Source organism: Biomphalaria glabrata, chromosome 17 (assembly GCF_947242115.1).
Source record: "Biomphalaria glabrata chromosome 17, xgBioGlab47.1, whole genome shotgun sequence".
NCBI lineage: Eukaryota > Metazoa > Mollusca > Gastropoda > Planorbidae > Biomphalaria > Biomphalaria glabrata.
In genome coordinates this window covers 1,814,542-1,835,510 of record NC_074727.1, presented here as the reverse complement: position 1 = coordinate 1,835,510, position 20,969 = coordinate 1,814,542, and the positions used below count along the sequence as shown (strand labels likewise).

At 39.2% G+C, this 20,969-nt stretch overlaps 2 protein-coding genes across 3 annotated transcripts in view; one reads left to right on the top strand and one right to left on the bottom strand.

Annotated features, from left to right (window-relative positions):
• Positions 1–15,525, top strand: part of LOC106074434 (uncharacterized) — an 80,843-nt gene extending 65,318 nt beyond the window's left edge. The window contains exons 2-3 of one of the 2 annotated variants that reach the window (XM_056015953.1): positions 5,840–6,033; positions 9,902–15,525. In XM_056015953.1, coding sequence (XP_055871928.1) covers positions 9,977–11,281 — 1,305 coding nt within the window. In that variant the 5' untranslated portion in view covers positions 5,840–6,033; positions 9,902–9,976 and the 3' untranslated portion in view covers positions 11,282–15,525. The remainder of the gene's footprint in view (positions 1–5,839; positions 6,034–9,901) is intronic. The other variant, XM_056015952.1, reaches the window with a different exon arrangement.
• LOC106074432 (protocadherin-like protein) overlaps positions 1–20,969 on the bottom strand; it is a 148,839-nt gene that overhangs the window by 93,821 nt on the left and 34,049 nt on the right. The window lies entirely within an intron of this gene.

Here is a 20,969-nt window from a genome sequence, read left to right as displayed (position 1 = left end):
GAGAGACAGAGAGAGAAAGAGAGAGAGACAGAGAGAGAGAGAGACAGAGAGAGAGGCAGAGAGAGAGAGACAGATAGAGAGGCAGAGAGAGGTAGGGAGAAAGAGAAAGCAAGAAAGAGACAGATAGAGAAAGAGATACAGAGACAGAGAGACAGAAAGTGAGACAGAGAAATGTGTAATCAATGTGAGCGAGAGTGTTAAATGACACCTGACATCATGATGACAAATAAATGTGAAAACATTGGTCTGCGGAATGTGTTATCTTATAATTAAATCAACACAGGACAGGGGAGCTGGACAGAGTCCTACATAACTACAGAGGATAGCCACATGGCAGTCAGAAAACTCTTCCACTCATAGTGTCCAGATGTCTTTTTCCTACTCTTTGTGACTTGGTCAGCAGCCGACATTTCAAAGATGAAACAAGGCTAATATAAAAAGTACTTTTGAAAACAAAAAAGGCTTATAAAATTGAAGTTGTATCAATCAGTGAGGATCAGTTACGCTATTAAGTCTGTAATAGATCTTTATATGGCTTCTTCTGTCTCGGAAGACAATGGATGCGCCCAGATGAGTCACTGGCTTTGGTTACGTCTTGGGACGGAGGCGGAACCTGGAGTGACTGATCAAGCCAATTTTGGGAGCGGCAGAGTTTGCCACAGGGTTATGGATCTGGACCAGCAACAATATATATGTGCGATAAGAATTAATTTTATTAATTGTTTTTGTTTAGCGCTTATTTCAATGCTATTAACTTTCTCAATACACTATGATCTTATCACTTGCCTGGACTAGTTGGGATAATGGGTGGGGGGGGGGGAGGGATGAGAAGGATGATGACATATAGTAGTGACTATACTGTAATCACTTTTTAAAAGCATCTATATAATAAAGAGTGAGAGTTATCTATTGTTAGTTTCAAACTAACTTTTAGGCGGCGACGTTTGAAGGTGACTAATTAAGCTTGTATTACCACTTCAATCAAGTACTATTTCTTTCCCTTGTTTGACACACCAACAAAATAATTAATTACCTTTAGTTAGTTATTTAATTGCTATTTTTTTTCTATAGTTGGTGTTTTGTGTGTGTGTGTAGTTAGGTAAAAGAAATTATTTCAGCTTAATCCTAGATTGGGTGTGGGAGAAATAACGTGTACAAACTTTTTACCAGACAGACAGACAGACAGAGTGACTTGATATAAGCTTTGTAAAATTAGTTAATTATGTTATCTTATATAATACAGACGTTACTATAAAAAAAAAAGATGATTACGTCCTACACGTCATGCATTCAGTCATGCATATTAACCAATGACTTAAATTCTGCCAAATCACTGGTTTTCCTGGCTAGCTCAGGTAACCCATTCCATGCTCTAATAGCATTAGGGAAGAAGGAGTATTTGTACAAATTTGTCCTAGCATATGGGACGAGGAATGTGCCTTTAGTTCAGTTACTAACTAAACAAACAGATGTTGACAAATTATAAGACATTTTCTCGCACAATGAGATTCGAACATTGCCGTTCGCCTCAGGGTTATACTGTGTGGCGTTTCATTATAGAAAGACTAAGAGCCCCCCACCCACATAATATGGCGGTGAATGGTGATATATGATGGTGAATGCATTATGGATCTGATTCCTTCCAATGTGACTGAGGCAGACAATGAAAACACTGAATTGCGTTAAATAATGATGGATGGTGGTGAATTGTGGTGAATAACGATGGATGGTGGTGAAGTGTGGTGAATAATGATGAATGGTGATAAAAAGAGCTGGATGGTGATACATGATGATGGATTAGGCGAATTAGGTTAACTGGTTCAATGTTGTTTTTTTTCCCATACATACCACTTCTAGTACACAGTCCCAAAATGATTCTATTCCTAACTTTGTGCTGATAATAAACTAAATCGTATTCACGATAGTTTCTAATTGTCTTCTTATCTTCTTATATAATACAGACGTTACTTCAAAAAAGAAGATGATTACGTCCTACGCGTCATGCATTTAGTCATGCATATTAACCAATGACTTAAATTCTGCCAAGTCACTGGTTTTCCTGGCTAGCTCAGGCAACCCATTCCATGCTCTAATAGCACTAGGGAAGAAGGAGTATTTGTACAAATTTGTCCTAGCATATGGGACGAGGAATGTGCCTTTATCTTTGTGTCTTTCAGAGTATTTTATTAAATTTTGTTTTTGTATTTGAAGATTATGGTTCAGTGTTTTATGTATTATTGCTACTTTACTTTTGAGCCTTCTGTCCTGAAGGCTTTCTAAATTTAGTGATTTTACTAAAGGTGTTACTCTAGTCAAATGTGAATATTCGTTTGTTATGAATCGCACTGCTCTATTTTGTGTCTGTTCTAGTTTCTTAATGTTTTCTTGAGTTGAGGGGTCCCAAACAGAGGATGCATATTCTATTATTGGCCTAACCAAGGTTAAATAACATTTTAGTTTTATGTTCTTATTTGATTTATAGAAATTTCTTTTAATAAATCCTAATGCTTTGTTTGATTTTTTTGTAGTTTCATCAATATGTGGATTCCATGACAGTTTTTCATTTATTATAACACCTAGGTATTTTGCGTTTTTAGTCTGTGTTACTGGTTTGCCATGAATAAGATAAGTGGAATTAATTTGTTTTAGTTTTTTTGTTACTCTTAACAACTGACATTTTTCTGGGTGGAAAGACATGCTCCAATTTGATTCCCATTTCTGTAATTCATCTAATTCTCTTTGTAAAATATCTGTGTCTTGTGTTGTTTTTATTGTTCTATATATTATGCAATCGTCTGCAAATAATCTGACTTTTGTTCCTGAAGTAATGCAATTTGGTAAATCATTTTTGTAAATTAAAAATAGTAGTGGACCCAAGACTGTTCCTTGAGGTACACCTGAGTTTACTGTTATCGGTGTTGATTTAGAGCCATTTATTATTACAGTTTGTTCTCTCCCTATCAGAAAGTCTTTAATCCACTGATGCAGTGGACCATTAATGCCGAAATATTTTAATTTTTTAAGCAAACTATGGTGGTGAACTTTGTCAAAAGCCTTAGAAAAATCTAGTAAGATAGCATCTATTTGTTCACTATTATCTAAACCTTTTGACTCTATATCTTATATATAGTAATCCAGATTATAGATAGCCAGACATATCTTTATTAAATTCTGACCTTTCATTCTTTCAGAAGACGTTTATTGTAGGTTCTTCCTGGAGTTAGTGGAAAAAATTGTAGAATCCCTGACATTGCCTTAAGGTGGTCTGGGAGAGCACTGTGAGCTCCCCTAGTGCAGGGGGAAGCCCCGCCGTCAAGCACTATTTCTGGTTTTGAAAACCAACAAAATGCATATTCTGAGGTATCTACAGTGCATTATCCTGCTATTAAAAAGTGCTATTTCAAAAACCTTATGTGCTATTCTTACTGACTTACATCCCGCGTCGTTCAGCGCATTGGGCGGCAAGCTTCTTCCAAAAAAATCTGTCACTGTCAATATCTGAAGCCACTTCCCACCTGCTCTGAGGACCTCCATGAAAGTGTGGCGCCACATTATTCTAGGATGTCCCTGTTTGCGCTTTCATCGTAAAGGCCTCCATGTCATCGCAACTCTTATTATGCGTACTTCATTTTGTCGGAGAACATGTCCCGCAAACCTCATGCGACGCTCTGTCACAACTTTACTAAAGGGTCGCCTCCCAGTTCGGCATAGGATTTCCTTGATTGAGACCCGATCTCTCTAACTGACTCCCAAAATCCGTCTTAGCCATCTTTGTTGAGCCACATTTAGTCAATTTCAATTACGGCAGATGGCTTTTCACTGCACTTTATTAATGGAGCCCAGCCACTGGTAGAAATTTGTAATCTTTTGCTTTATCGTGGCCAACGAGCTAGTAATTCTTTTGACAACAATATACATCCACTGTTAAATTTCAAAAAAAATGGTTCAATGTGTTTTGAAGATCCGAGTCCAGGCTTTTACGCCTATCCACACAGGAGGTCTTAGGATTTAGTTTTTAGTAGAGGAACTGTACAAAGTAGAGACGACTGTTTTAAATTTCTGAAACTCCCCGGTTCGAAACTCGTTAGGGCGCCAGCGGTTTCGATAGTCTTCTATATGTTTCAGGTGGCGTCCGTTAAATATTCAGTCTAGGAATATTCAAAAGTTTTCAGATGAGCATTCATATTCTTAGTGTTTATAGCTAACAACAATCCGATTTTAAATAAACGCAGGGGAACTGTTACTGATTATATAAGGAAACTGTTGTTGTTTGTACAGGGGAACTGTTGTTTGTACAGGGGAACTGTTGTTGATTGTACAGGGGAACTGTTGCTGATTATACAGGAAACCTGTTGCTATTTATTGATTGTACAGGGTTTTTTTTATTACACAGAGGAACTGTTGTTGATTGCACAGGGGAACTGTTGTTGATTGTACAGGGGAACTATTGTTGATTGTACAGGGGAACTATTGTTGATTGTACAGGGGAACTATTGTTGATTATACAGGGGACCTATTGTTGATTGTACATGGGAACTATTGTTGATTTACAGGGGAACTATTGTTTATTTACAGGGGAACTATTGTTGATTGTACAGGGGAACTATTGTTTATTTACAGGGGAACTATTGTTGATTGTACAGGGGAACTGTTTGTTGATTGTACAGGGGAACTGTTTGTTGATTGTACAGGGGAACTATTGTTGATTGTACAGGGGAACTATTGTTGATTGTACAGGGGAACTGTTTGTTGATTGTACAGGGGAACTGTTTGTTGATTGTACAGGGGAACTATTGTTGGTTGTACAGGGGAACTATTGTTGGTTGTACATGGGAACTATTGTTGGTTGTACAGGGGAACTATTGTTGATTGTACAGGGGAACTATTGTTGATTGTACAGCGGAACTTACTAATTATACAGACGAGGTGTTACAGATTGTTCAGAAATGTCGAACACACGGGCAAATCGTTGTGGGGTGTAAGGGTATCATTTCCAGCTCTCTTTCATCAATAAGTCAATGCATCTTAAACCTGCTGACATGCAATTTATCCCTTCCTTTTCTTCTGTCTATCTCCTTCTCTTCTCTGTCTATCCGTAGCTCTCTCTCTCTCTCTCTCTCTCTCTCTCTCTTTTCCTATTGTTCAATCCAGTAAAAGGCTGATGCAATGATTAAGCTTTCAACTCTAACGCATATAGAAACACAGAGATTCTCCCTCCCCCACGCCCCACAACCAAACTCTTCCCAGCCTTCCTGCTATCCCGTCATTCCTTCAGTAATTCAACTTACAGCAGACGAGAAAGAGGAGGAGGGGGGGGGGGTGTATGTGAGGGGTGGGATGGGATGGGGGGGGGGGGGGGAAGTAACAAATCAATACCAGGCCTGGCAGATATGATTGGTGAAGGAAAGGGAACAAACTCAAATAAGAAAGGAAGCGAAAAAAAATAAAAATAAACCAACAACTCGCTTGTCCATATTAGCTCACTAATATTTCTCATCTCTCTCTCTCTCTTTTTCCCCCACACACACATAACACATATAGTCACACGTATGTCCAGTTACGATACCAAAAAAAGAAAGGGGTAAATTGGATCTATCAATGAACTGAAACATCTGCCGAGGATAGGCAATTCTTATTTTCTCTGTTTTGGAGAATTCCGATTGTGAACGTTTGGCGCCATTTTGAAAAGAGATCTGAATCACTGCGTGTGCTCGTCCGTGCGTATCAGTGTTTCCAGCGCTGTGTTTTTTCTACAAGATTTGTGTGTTATTTTTTCTTCTTCCACTCGTCTGTATTACGTCACGCGGGTATTGATTATGAATTTTTAAAAATATTTCAGTTATAATGGTGATTCTGTCGTCGAGTCATGAGAGGAGGGCAGCATTTCACGCAACTACGCAACCCCAGTGATATACAGGTTTGACCACGTCCAGCGCAGACAACGGTGGTCAGTTTAGGTTCTCTTTCTGTCGTATACGTCTCTCCATGGGAGTGGATTTCCTCTTGGTCTCAAAGATGTGTCCCTAGTCCTCTGTAAGTAATCTCCAGCTGCCAGATGTTCTTTTCTAATCAGTTAAAGCAAGCTGGTCTTAAAATAAAAAATGTTCCTCTTTCAGACCTTGTGGTCTATAGGGCAGATGATGTAAAGGTCATCTGTTTCTGTAGCCTACCCTAACGAGGGTGTCATGTGTCCAGCAAAAAGACCAACCGCCTTTACTTTTCCCCAACTAACGTCAGGTACCCATTAGAGCTGGTTGGACTCAGAGGCGCCCGAAGATCCCGAAATTAAAAAATCCCAGTCTTCACCAGGATTCGAACTCCGGTTCCCTGTTCGGAAGCCAAGCGCTTTACCGCTCAGCCACCGCGCCTCCTTCACTGGTCTTAAAAGGGTTTAAAATGTAAGGGTTGGTGAGGAAAAAAAAAGGATTGCTTTTGGCATACGGTCGCACCCCACACCCGGCAAAGCTGGCGAACCCTAAGCCGTCCCTCTACGCTGTCCGTACCGACATTCGCCGATCTTTCCCTCGTTTGTTCATTAAGGAAAACACGTTTACGAATTTTTAGTAACATTAATAATAATAATAATTTGATCTCTAAGGATATTCGTCTTTATTACAAATACTCGCCACAAGTTGTTCTCGAGTCTACTGATCACTTATTGTATTAGTATAGGCCTATTTTGACAAGCTGCTACTATTATCACCATTTATCAATTTCTATCAGTTTATCAATATTTATCAATTTATCCACACTTTTCAATTTATCAATATTTATCTATTTATCAATTTTTACCAGTTCAAAACATCATCAATTCATCAATATCCATCAATTTATTTTAATATTTATCATTTATTAATATTTATTAATTTATCAATATTTATCAATATTTTTCAATGTTCCTCTGTATTTTTAAATGTTTCGCATTAATTATTACTGTAGACCTTTTTTGAAACCATATATGGAACATACAACCAAAAAAATGACTCCAAGTGACGTCCATGTACCAAGAATCAGAACATATAGTACAAAAAAGGGAGAAGACATTTTAAATAAACAAAAGTAGTATAACAAAGTTAAAGAACTCAAATTTCTCCACACTAAAAGAAAAAAAAATATATTAATTAAAAAATAACAGGAGAAAATTTTTAATTATACATTTTTATTTTTATCTTTAATCCCACTAGATTTTTTAAAAATCTTAATATTAAATTACTGTCGAAATGGCAATGTAAAACATGTCAAGGATGAGGTTCTAACAGGGGTGAGTTTATCTGGAATATACTGAAAGCCCCAAATGCTAAATGATTCTAGGAACATTATAAGGAAAACCTCAATGGAAAGGGGCCGTGGTGGCCGAGTGCTAAAGCTACCGAACCTTGGGGTCCCGGGTTCAAACGTCAGTAAAGACTGTTGTTTTTTTTTTTATTTCGGGATATTCATGGCACTCCGAGTCCAAACGTGACCTCCGTGCCGATCCAAACAACCCAAACCTGGCATTAGTTGGGGAGAGTAAAGCTGTTGGTCGTCATTGTGTTTGCTACAAGACACTCTCATAATATATGCTTAATAATGTGTGGTTACTGCTTCAAATAGTGCAGCGGTTCTCAACCTTTTAGGCTCGGCGACCCCTTTTTACAACCCCCCCCCCAACTCTGCGGCGACCCCCCCCCCCCCACCCTCCGCACACACACACACAGCAATAGAAGAATGGACAAAAACAATCCATTTTTTTCGATTGTGTTCGGCGACCCCTGGCAAATCGTCATTCGACCCCCAAAGGGGTCGCGACCCACAGGTTGAGAACCCCTGATATAGTGGGAATAACGCCAAACCTGCAGTAAAAAGTTACTGTTTCATTAAGCTGCTGGCGATAATGAAGCTATATAAATCGTGCTTGAAGTATGTACCAACAATCTGTCCATAGTTATGCTCTATGTCTTTTGTCGTATGTCAAGGGGCTTTGTTCAATGTTTGACATGTTTCCGATGTTTCTTCAGAGTTGAATCAAATCAACTTCCTAGTCCAAACCTCTCTCAGGGCGACGGGGATGGGAGCGGACAAGGTTTGAACCCCGGACCATAGAGACGACCAATCGACAGTATATCTCACGACCAGGCAGCCATCCCTGTTTTATTATAATTTTCGAACTGATAACTTGATTTCCTGTGTCATTTGAATGATACAATCTTATTCGAATGGTTTCACTTTCATGATTTTTACCTTACCTTTACCTTTACCTATCCCTTAGTCTGTTGGACCGTTGGGGCACCAGGCAAGATTTGTCGACCGTCTTTCTCCATTCCTCCCTTTTTTTTTTTGCCTTGTTTAGAACCTCTCTCAATGGCAGGCCCGTCCATTCTTTAATGTTGTCCTCCCATCGCTTTTTCTGTCTGCCTCTTCTTCTGTTTCCTGGCACTGTTTCCTGAAGGAAGGTCTTTGCGAGCCCCGTAGATCTTGTAATGTGGCCAAAGGTTTTAAGCTTTCGTCTTTTCACAAAAGTTAGTTGGGAAATCAATTTGTTATGATAATGTTGATAAGTATTACTTCAAAATTAAAAAAAAAAAAAAAAACTTGTAGTGCCGATGCTGGTTATTGCGTTACAAAGTATGTTTATATCCTTCCATACAATTGCTATTTTGATATCTTTTGAAATCAATACAAATCGATATAAAATAATGCTATTAGATCAGCTTATTTCACACTTGTGAAGACAGGCAATACAGACATGCACTTTTACACAAAAGGGCACGCACGCACACACACACACATCATGTACTCTACAGATGTTCCATACATATGTTCCTTACATAAGTTACTTATATAATATTTCTTCATAACAATTTTCACGCTCAGATTCGAAAGTACACGCTTTCCTATACGCTTATTTCAAAACAATATTTCGGCCGCCTTTCACAAAGTGATCGGCACAGTGGTCAGTGACATGCAGCCCAAAGCGTTCAACAGGATGACGGGTCGGGGTGTATGGGTTCAAAGTCAGAAACCACTGCGAGTCAATAGCGCACATCACCCGGTGTCTCCAGAGCGTTTCATGAGGGGACAATACATCAGGTCACTTAACTTGTTTTTGGTTTGGTTGGAAGTATACCCTGAAGCTATCAGAGGTGTTGAGTTTTCAATATGTCGGTAGGAACCTCGCCCTACCCCCCTTTTCCCCATTTTCGTAGAGAATTTTATCTTTTAATTTTTTTTTTTCTAGTTGATATTCCTAACCTTGAACATGTTAAGTACGCTTCTGTCCGACATCTTTATGGGGACATGAGAGGCGGGGGAAGAGGAAGCCTGGAAATCGTTTCCTTGCCAACTTTAAGCGCTCGCTAACACTGCTCGAGTCAAAAGTCGAATTTAAAATTTCTAGTCAATCTCGGGATTTGAACACTAGCCCTCTCAGCTAGCCAAGCCGTTTATTCTACTAACCCACACAGCTGATATATATTCCTTTTGTTTTTTCCTTACGATTTCTAAGCAACTTATCGACATTTTACGTTATGTTACCTCCCCTTTTATTTCTTCTCTGCCAACTAGAGTTAATGGATTTTCATTATTAAGAGACATTTTTATGCACATTTCACGCACCGCAAATGAGTTTTAGATTAAATCTCACTATTTTTGTATATCCTTCACTTTTTTCTTATAGTTATTATAATGAAGTACATAAAATATATGTTTGATGTAGAACCGTAATTTAATGTTAGAAACCTTTCTGTGGTTAACGAAGATGACAACTTCTACGGTGTTTTACAAATATGATTTTTTTTTTCTGTTATAAAATAAATGACCTTACCTTTGATGACTGTCAACTTTATATTTCAAATGTTTGTTTCATGTTTTTTTGTTTATTTAAAAATAAATTAATTTGATTTTAAAAAATGTATTTCCACAGAAAGTTGTCACCCTTAACAAAGATAAATAGCTGTATAGGCAAGTGAAGTGGAGTGGGTCAAGGTCGAATCAAGCCATGAACAACACTACTCTGCTAGCGGACTCCGCAGATGTGAAGGAAATGGCGGCCACGCTGGACAAGGCCATGGTATGGTTCACCTTCATCGCTGGCCTCCCCGGCAACATACTCATCTTCTTGACCATGCTGACCCTCCCCAGCTCGGTGTCCACCTTCCACTTCTGCCTTCTGTCTATCATGGACCTCCTGGCCCTCCTTCTGCAGCTCTTCCTTCGGCTGCTGGACTGGTACGAGGTGGTCAACACGACCAAAGGGGTCAACATCTGGTGGCGGACCTTCTTCAACTTCGTCTACTACACCAGCATCTACGCCAACTGGGTGCTGGTCTACATCGCCGTGGAGCGGCTGATCGCCACGCGGTACCCTGCCCAGATCTCCACGTACCTGACGCTCCCTAGGGCCAAGGCGAACGCAGTGCTGACAGTCATCCTCATCTACTGCTTCTCGGCCATCGTCACGATAAAGATGACGTACTTTGGTATAGCCTGGGCCGTGGTCTTCACCACATTCTACACCGGGTTCCCCCTGATGCTCATCCTCATCATCATCCTCCTCCTCCTCAACACCTTCAGAGAGAACCGCAAGATGAAAGAGAAGCTGATGAAGCTTCACGAGCACGAGCACAAGGGAGATAAGACCATGTCCAAGTCGCTGAGTGGGCTGTCCAGGCACAGCGCTCCGGTGGGCCACAACAAGTACGATCCGATCTTGTACCTCTCTGACGGCCAGGGCGCCGGCCACACCATGTCCAAATCTATGGGAGAGCTGTCCAAGCAGGGCATGGGACCCCACCACAAAGTCGACGTGATGAGCGCCTCTGCCCACGGCGCCGCTTACTCCCCGAGCTTCTGCTACACCAGCTCAACGCGGAAAATCGCCGTAAGCACCGTCACGCAGGAGCCGGAAGAACCCGCGGAGGTGATGGCGCAGAAAGCGAAAGAGAAGGCGCAAAGGGAGTCGAGCTACACCGTAATGCTCCTGAGCACCTCCCTCCTGTTCCTCCTCATGACCGTCCCCTACACCGTCATCCAGTTCATTTACGTCTCCTACGAGAAGGACTTCATTGAGGAGTACGATGAGTCTCAGGCCAAGATGTACCTCCTCATCATGATCGCCACCGGCCTCATGTACGTCCAGCACAGCCTCAAATTCTACGTCTTCTTCCTCTGCTCCTCATTCTTTCGACGCCATTTCCTCCAGGGCATCACCAGACTCGCCAAGAAAACAGAAGCCGCCGCTTCCACGTCGTCGAACCATAAACAGAGCGCGGACGAGTCGGACCAAAAGAAAGCCTTCCTATAAAGTGCGTGCTCCGGCCCTGAAATAGGATGTGAAACCAAAGTCAACTATCAGACTTATATTTGTTCGTCGCCTTTCTTTATAACTAGAAAGAAACATGTTCATATTGTCTGTCGCTTCAAACGGAATGTAATGATACAGCAATCATAGAGTCTATTGGTGATTCTAATGTGTGTGAGTATTTCATAAGTCTTTGGAAACGAGGCTAGAGTCTGCAAAGACATACTTCCCGTCTTTCATGTTTGTGGTGTTCAAACCGGATGTGACGCATTTTAAAATTGACGCTTTAAAAGTCACTCGGATAAAGGACAGACGGATTTATGAAAAGTTAAGTACTAAAGATGGGATTAAATTATAATTCTCGGATATTTTTATTCGTTGAGTCCTACCGTTATGACCACTGAGTTTTAATTTATTCAGAAAATTAGTCTGAGATGGATCAATTATTCTTATTAACTGACAACATCTTCAGGATGTTCAAATGACTTAAAGTCATCTTTCTGATTGCACAACAGAAATGTGCAGTGTGTAACATTACAAAGATGAGTTTGACTTAATGACTGTCGCTTACTGAGTAACTCAAGGTGGCTTACAGTCGACTGGGTGAAACTTGATCACAGGCAAATAAAACACAATGTGTTTGTAGAATAAAGGTCATCATGACACCATGTATAATAAAGGTCATCATGACACAATGTAAAAAAATCATCATGAGACAATGTAAAAGTCATCATGACAAATTTTAAAGGTCGTCATGACACCATTTAAAGGTCATCATGACACCATGTAAAGGTCATCATGACACACTGTAAAAGTCACCATGACACCATGTAAAGGTCATCACACTGCTCTCTATAAACATGCTCTTGGTCCAACCGAGACCACTAAGTAAGGCCTCAGCGCTGACCTGTGACGTTGCAGCCTTGTGGGCAGTGGAGCTGACGTTGCCACGTTGCGCAGACTTGTGATGTGGTAACAAGCTATTGGTCTCCACTGCCCACTGGTTGCGACGTTGCAGGTCTGTGTTCAGGCCTTCTGTGACGACAGGTGTCGGTTCAAGCCTTCAACTTTTTTTTTTTTTATCTGAACAAAACTTTTTGACGATGTAGTTTTATCATGCCTAAGTTTCCTTTTTTTTTTTTTAACAACTTTTCAAACGCTTTTACAAAAAAAAAAAAGTGAATCCTTTATTTCAGCGGTTCTCAACCTTATAAGCTCGGCGACCCCTTTTAAAACACCCCCCCCACACACACACACACACTCTTCCGCGACCCCCACCCACCCACACTTACACAGCAATAGAAGAATTGATAAAAAAGAATCCATTTATCGATGGTCTTAGGCGACCCCTGGCAAATGGTCAATCGACCCCCAAGGGGGTCGCGACCCACAGGTTGAGAACCCCTGCTTTATTTTTAAAAAAAATGCAGAACAAAGTATCTGCAACATTTGATGTAGCTACAGGTTTAATGGTTAGTCTAGTGTGCATGGTATATGATAGGGGCGTGTAGGAGGGCGCGCAGGGGAAGAAGCAGTGACTACACCCAGGGCCATAATAAGGGCGTAGGAAGCAATACCAAAGTGGGCAATGTAAATCAACGGCGTCCAATCGTTATACAAATACCTGACTGCGGGCCTCTTGACGTGGAAACGAGCTATTGGTCTCGACTGTACGCTCACTGCCACGTCATACGTCTGCAGTTAGACCTACTGTAACTGTCCAACCAGGGGCGGAATGGCTATATGGGCATTTGGGCAAATGCCCGGTGGGCCGGTACCCAAATGGGCCGGTAGGGCCACCAAAATGGCCTGATGGAAGTCACTATGGCACATATCAAGTTGTTAAAGGTTTTATTATATTCTTATTATGTTATTATTATTATTTTTATAAAAGGCCCTCTGAGCGTCGTGTTTAAAAAAAAATCTTTCACAGACATTGCAGTGTAATACTCTTTTAATCGAACACATTTTCCGAAAATAAAATGTAGAATGTAGACAGTGCTACTAGTAGGCTTCATCTTTTTAGGGCCTACATAATTGCTGATTTAAAAAGACGCTATATTGCTTATTAAGATATAGAATTCACTGTATATCGATACCTTATCAAACTTAACAATGATTTTTAAGAACCGATACACCTAGAAATGGATGCCCATCACATTTGTGGGCCGATTTTGACACCCAGTCCGCCCCTTGGGTCCAACCTTTTATTTCGGTCGGGCTCTACGAATTTCCAACGCATGTGTCAAAGAGCGTATCTCCTCAAAAATTAATTATCCAGTTGAAACAAGCCAGGACTGCTTCATTATTCACTGTACGCCGACGGCCAAAAGAAATGGATAATATACAGATCCTGTGGTCGGATACTGGTCTTTATTACAAACTATTATCATGCGTTTACAAAGCTTAAATCAACTCTGTCTCTCTGTCTGTCTGGTAAATTGTTTGAACATGTTTTATCTTCTATTTTCTATTCTCGGATCAGTTTTAAACTTTGCACAATTATTTATTGTACCTGACAAACCATGAATTGATCAAATAATGACCGATTAGTTAATTAATTATTAGTAATTAATTGTTTTTTTAAATTAAAATAAGGGAAATAAATGTTACTTATTGGGATATGTGGAGCTTATACAAGGATTTATTAATATGTCTACGTTTTGTAACTTTCTCCCAGTTCCCATTCTCAGATCAACTTGACATTTTACATAATTATTCATAGTCGATAATAATACACGAATCAATAAAAAAAAATTAACCAATTATTAAATCAATAAGTTGTTAATTAATTTTACTTTACGGACAGGGAGCTAAACCATGCCATCTTGTGACGAAAGGCAGAAATTAGTGGTTCTTCCCCTTGGATATGCTTTGTTTTTAAAAAAGATTTTTTTTTTTCTTTTTCTTGTTATCATTGTCTTCTTGTTCTAGCCTCTTCCTGTTGTTATGTTATGGTTTTTGTTTTATTATGGACTAGAAGGGAGGGAATTTTAAAGCTATAACAATACCCCGGGCGATAACAAACCTTTTTTTTTTCTTCCCCGCAGCAGACTATCCCAACACATCAGCACACAGATAACAACTTGGCACCAAGAGACGTCTGATTCAGTTATCGCCCCTTAGCGAAGTACTCTTCAGAACCCCCCAGACAACAAACATCATCTCTCACAATCTAAACTCAGACAAACAAGAGCTCGCATTTCCATATTTGGTATTCTCGTGTCTGCCCTAAGCATCATTTGGGTCGTATATTTATACTGTTAAATAAGATCTATAATTTAAAATTCAAATAACATTTCGTAACAAAACCAAAAAAAAGAAGGACAAAAAAAAAAGAAGGTCATGACCTCACTTCCGGCCTGGCAGTCTTCCCACATTTACATATAAAAGTATTTTCAGAAGTATATATGTATAGTATTAGTATATTTCCGTGGTTTCGTCAATTTCTACCTTTTAACATATACTTTCATCATGCAGTGGCGTTACTAGGCTCGATGTCATCCGGTGCGTCCCGCACCCCTCGCACCAACCTAGTGACGCCACTGTCTTCATGGGTTGGCGGAAGAAAAAAAAGTTTGAAGGTTTGAAAGGATATGTGGTGGCAGACTGGAAAGTCCCAAAAGTGGAGTATCGTGTTCATAACGCGGAATTCGTGGGTTCGATACCCATACTGGATAATTTTCTGTTTTGACGATCCCATCTGATCTAATCCGATTCGATCCGATCCAATACGAATCAAATCCAGATCTGAAAGAATCCATTCCAATCCGATTAGTTTAGATCCGACAAATCTTGATTCGATTGATCCGATCTTATTGGATCCTAATTCCATGAAATTCAATCCGTTCAGAGTTCAGAGTTCATCCGATTCGATCCAATCACACTCGATCCCAATTTATGTGACTATAAATTTAGGAATTGATTTTTTAAAATTATATTATTTTATATTTAATACTGTAAATGTCTTTATCCAGAGATATTTATTGACGGCACCAAGAAGGTAATTAATAACACACTATCTTTTTAATTTGATAAAATCAGGGGCAACTTCGACCGCTTATACCAGTATTGTATTATATACGATGTTTTAGACGATGTGTAGACACTGCAGTCCAGATATGGCATCGCATGATTAAAACCACCTGGCTTCATCTAGTGCAGGGGTTCTCAACCTGTGGGTCGCGACCCCCTTGGGGGTCGATTGACGATTTGCCAAGGGTCGCCAAAGACCATTGAAAAAAAATGGATTGGTATTGTCTATTCTTCTATTTCTCTGTGTGTGTGCGAAGGGGGAAGGGGGGTCGCGGCTAAGTGGGGGATTGGAAAAAGGGGTCGCCGAGCATAAAATGTTGAGAACCGCTGATCTAGTGAAATGTTTGAAGTTTGAATACATTTTTATAAGATATTTTATACTGACATTTAGCATGAAAGTAAAAGGTAATGCTAAAATGCATGCAAATTTTAATTACCTTTCCGATAACGTTTCAAAGGTTATTATTTAGCTTTTTGATCTAAATATTTTGTTGAAATGAGGGATGTTACTCTATGTTACAAGAAAATTTTTTTGATAAACAAAAAAAAAAATTAAAAAAAAGAGTTGCTACGAACATCCGATTAAGTCAATAATTTAAATAAGTTATCTTTCTCTGTCGGAAGACTTGGACACTTTCATTGTTTTGCGGCCCTTCATATTATGGGACATAACATTAGGAAGTGTAATTATATGTTAAATATTGAATTTAAAACCAGTACAAATCCTAAGTAAAGATTTTTTAAAAAAGTACAATTCCCTCTTTTATGAAGCTGAAGACCCTTTTAAAAGAGAGACGAAAGTTGTTACCATGTCCCTTTCCCCTCTCCTGAAAAAGAATCCTGATTACGGCGACCTTAAACCATGTATAAATCTACTAACAAAAATAGAGAAATCTAGTTTTGTGATAAATATCCAGACTTTAAAAGATTTAAAATACAGTAATCTAATTATTAAAAAAAATTGTAAGCATAATTTAATTTTAAGATGATTATATTTTCAAAAATTATAACGTTCAAACCAGAGTTTTCCCAGAGTGACCATTAGCTAATAAATATTTTCTTAAAGATGTACAAAAACTCTGGGAAATATTTAAGAGCCGTTTTCAAGACCCATGTCCACCCACCCAGGCAGGTTATAGGTTCCATCTATTAAGCTAGAATAGGAATAGTAAAAATAAGTCTGTACGAGACTGCACGAGAATACACGTTGGTCCACTTTCTAAAATACGTTTCTGACTGAGGATGTCTGGCCGAGAAGCTTAAAAAGTTTGGCTACATACTACGTGGCTCGAACCCGACACCCCACTTGAACAGAGTTGTGTTTACTCAGCACCTAAAGGCAGCACGGAAAGCCTTCTCCTTGATACCTCCCTCCCCCGTGCGATATGATCCTATCACTTGACTAGACCAGTTGGGAAAGGGGGAGGCAAGATGGGGATATCTTGGTGAATGTTTCCATGATCGTTTTTTAAAATGCATTAAAAAAATGTTCACCCAGAATCCAAGAGTCATCAATTGGGACTAATTCAACCTATACCACCACATCTGTTAAGTACAATTTCTTTCCCTTGTTCAAGAAACAAAACAAAATAATTAATAACCAATAGTTAATGAACTATATATTGTTGTTGTTGTTTTTTTTTAATTGATTCTTGTGTTGTCAGGTTAAAGAAATAAATTGTGCAAAATTTCAGGTTAATCCGAGATTGTATGTGAAAGAAATAACGTGTACACGTTTTTTACCAGACAGACAGACAGACAGAGTTGATAAAGGCTTTGTAAAAAACCAGTAAATAGACCTGTCCTAACTAAAAGTACTAAGGCGCCATGGGCAATAGACTGACAGGTCTCTGCACATAGATTGCATCCATCATTAGACAAGTTTGATCTGTCTTAAGAGTTAGGCCAAAGTCATGTAAACCTAGGCAAGCAAAAGCTCTCTCTCTCTCTCTCTCTCTCTCTCTCTCTCTCTCTCTCTCTCTTACCAGCATGAATGAACTAAGAGGTCTGTCTAGCGAGGGTCGCTGCTGATGTCTAAATTGTCAACGTCACCTCTACCTCACGGGCTAGTTCGTCGGTCAAGGCATACCGGCGACCAACGCCATTTTTCCTACATCTTGACAGCTCTGCCGAGCGGAACTCGCCATTTTTTTTAAACGGTCCCTTGAGGAACGGCGCCTGGATTTTTGACACGTCATGGGAGCTTTCTCACAAGCCCTTCACATTGCAACGGGGGGGGGGGGGCGCTCCCAAAGGAGTTTGGTTTTGCCACCCTTTAGCCAAGTCGTTTCCAGCCGGGTCTTACGTTAAAGCAGGGTAGCTTGCCCGGGACATCAGTAAGAACTAGTGTTGTTACAGGTGTATAGTGGTTCATTCACTAATCAATAAATTCACGAGGAAAAAAAATTAGGATTAATTATCTATGGTTATATATTTACTGTAGTGCTTTAAGATTATTTCCTTTTTTTAGAGCTTTATTTTCATGTATTGAATTAGTTCAATGGCTTGTAGAATATTAAACTACCAGTTTCGTTCAATGCTGATCACGACTGCAGAAATGTCTATATAGATATGTAAGGGTCATAACTCATTTAATTATTTTACGTATTCCTAATTCGGCTGCCTCCCCTGACAATAATGTGGATTTTAAATGTATGTATATAGATCGTCTCCTGTTTCTATAAGCTCTCATTTAAAATATGAGGCTAATTATGTCATCAATTTGACCGCAATCGTAAGTTATAGATGTGGGCTTGTTTATGTAAGTCTGATTATGTCATTTATGTTGCCTAATGCCTATAATGATCTGGTCTAGTGTGATACTCCTGTTACAACCACTATTTATTGTTTATACTTACTTTAGTAATGGTTTAAGTCACTCTCCATTGTATGATAATGTGACAATATCAATGTAAGTAGGTAATAACTTCGTTTAATTCATATTTTAATAGGTCAATACAAAGACACATAGGAAATTTATTTATAGTTTACATATTCATATTAAGGTTGTTACCAATTATATCAATGAACTAGAAATTGTAACAATATTAAGTCTAATTCTGCGACAGCGGTATGTGCCTGCCTACACTTAAAAGTTCTAATACTTTTTGAAATAGTGAAATTTTAAGGTCTGCCCTAATCTGCATAATTTTAAATTGACTTTTTAATATAAGGGATATACGTCTCAATGCTGACAACAAAGTGATAGATTTTGAATGTTTCCATTTATTTATTATTATTTAAAAAAAAAAATTGAAATTAAGTCATCTATACACTGGATGATAATGCAACCCATGGCCCCCCTCCCCCATTTTTCTGAAACACGCGGACGCACATACGACTCACATACGCAACTACACCAAAACCAAAGCTTTTCTTCATGTGTTTTGTTTGTATTGATTAACAATATTTTTAGCTTCTGGTTGATTGTATATGAATCCAAATAATGTTTATGTATTTTTATATTAAAAATTTATTTGGTGTTTTAAATTTTTGTTTAATATAATTTGTGATTTACCACACAGTAAGGTCTTGTGGAATTTCTGACCAAAAGTTAATCACAGTAGTGTGCCCTTTGTCTACTAAAAATCCGGCTTATGTTCTTTGAGCAATAAAACAAACAAAGTAAAAAAACAACAACACTTAAATGATTCTGGCGAAATGTGCAGTCAATGTAATGTACCAGTGAATGATTATGTATGTGCGTGTCTGTATACATGTGCGTTTTTGCGGGTACACCAGTACTCCTCAATAATTTAATGTATTAAATTTAAACTATTTCTGTTTGTAAACGGGTATAATGTTCTGTGATTAACAATTACTCACTAATTGTGATTTAGTTTCGTAACATGCTTTGTTCTTTCATTACTTTATATTTTTTGAAATGTTACATCGCTTTCTTTAAAGTGTCTGTTCACACAAAAAAAAATTAGAAATGTCTGGCCTGTTTGGAGCCAGATTTGGCTCCTTAACTTATTCAATCCTTTTGACTCCCAGCGGAGAATAGAGCCATAACGGTGCTTCGCCTTTGGACTCTTGTCAGTTACTCTCAGTTGGTTCCGTATCCATCCTGCCGTCTTCGCTTCATGTTCTTCTGATCACCCTCCACTATTTTTTTTTTCACAGCCTTTCTCTTCCCCATTTGAGTTCCAGCCCAGAGCCTGTTTTATTTGAGTTGCAGCCCAGAGCCTGTTTTATTTGAGTTCCAGCCCAGAGCCTGTTTTATTTGAGTTCCAGTCCAGAGCCTGTTTTATTTGAGTTCCAGCCCAGAGCCTGTTTTATTTGAGTTCCAGCCCAGAGCCTGTTTTATTTGAGTTCCAGTCCAGAGCCTGTTTTATTTGAGTTCCAGCCCAGAGCCTGTTTTATTTGAGTTCCAGCCCAGAGCCTGTTTTATTTGAGTTCCAGTCCAGAGCCTGTTTTATTTGAGTTCCAGCCCAGAGCCTGTTTTATTTGAGTTCCAGCCCAGAGCCTGTTTTATTTGAGTTCCAGCCCAGAGCCTGTTTTATTTGAGTTCCAGCCCAGAGCCTGTTTTATTTGAGTTCCAGCCCAGAGCCTGTTTTATTTGAGTTCCAGCCCAGAGCCTGTTTTATTTGAGTTCCAGCCCAGAGCCTGTTTTTTCAATATTTTCTGTTGGGTTCAACCCAGGCCCGTTGGTGTCTTTTTGATTGTTTGCACTATTGGCGTTGTGTCTGGGTTGTTTCTCAAACACAGTCCACGTGCTGTGCAGCTCTAGGTGCGGGTATTTCTTAAGGCACTTGGGGCATGATGTATCAAAAGAACTCTGAGAGGCAATGTCAAGAACAAATCGGTGTAAAGGTTACCCCAGGTCTCCATTCTATCACTTTCTCCACTCCTTTTCTGCATTCTTTCGCTTTCTCCACCCCTCGCCTGCATTCTATCACTTTCTACACCTCTCGTCTGCATTCTATCACTTTATCCACCCCTCGTCTGTATTCTATCACTTTCTCCACCCCTCGCCTTCATTCTATCACCATCTCCCATGGACAAGACTAATAGATCACATCAACAAGTTCGGTTTGATGGCGAGGAAGCGCCACAACAGCTTGCAAGTCAGAGGCGGCGCCTGGTTGCTGATTTTTTTTTTTTTTATCCAACCATGTTCCTGATCAAATTTGCTACTGCAGACACTCCACTAGTGTAATATTTATGTTGATTTCCTAAACAACTATTGCTTTGAATAAATACTGCTTTAGCATCACTGTTATAATGTAATATTTAATTTTTTTTTATTAATTAATACTATATTAACCGATTTACAAATTTAGTTTTTAAGAACAAAAAATGTATGATTTAAAATAGGTGATAACATTGAGCCCTAGCTGTGTAATATTGAACACTGAATTCATGACTGTGAGTGTTATTTTGCCACATTCTGTCTGTTTAATGTGAACTTGCATCTTAAAAACCGGTATTTCGCTTGTTTTATTGTGTGTACATACATACGCATATGTGTTTTGTTGTTATAGCGTCGGACATTACAAAAATACAGTGTTTCTCTATTTATGTCTATTCGCCAATAAAATGTTCAAATCTTGTGCTTATGAAACAGCTTCTATGCTGCTTTTGATTGGTTTGGAGAATAAGCCGCCACTTATGACAGATACACGCAATAACCGATTGTAACATGTAACAAGGG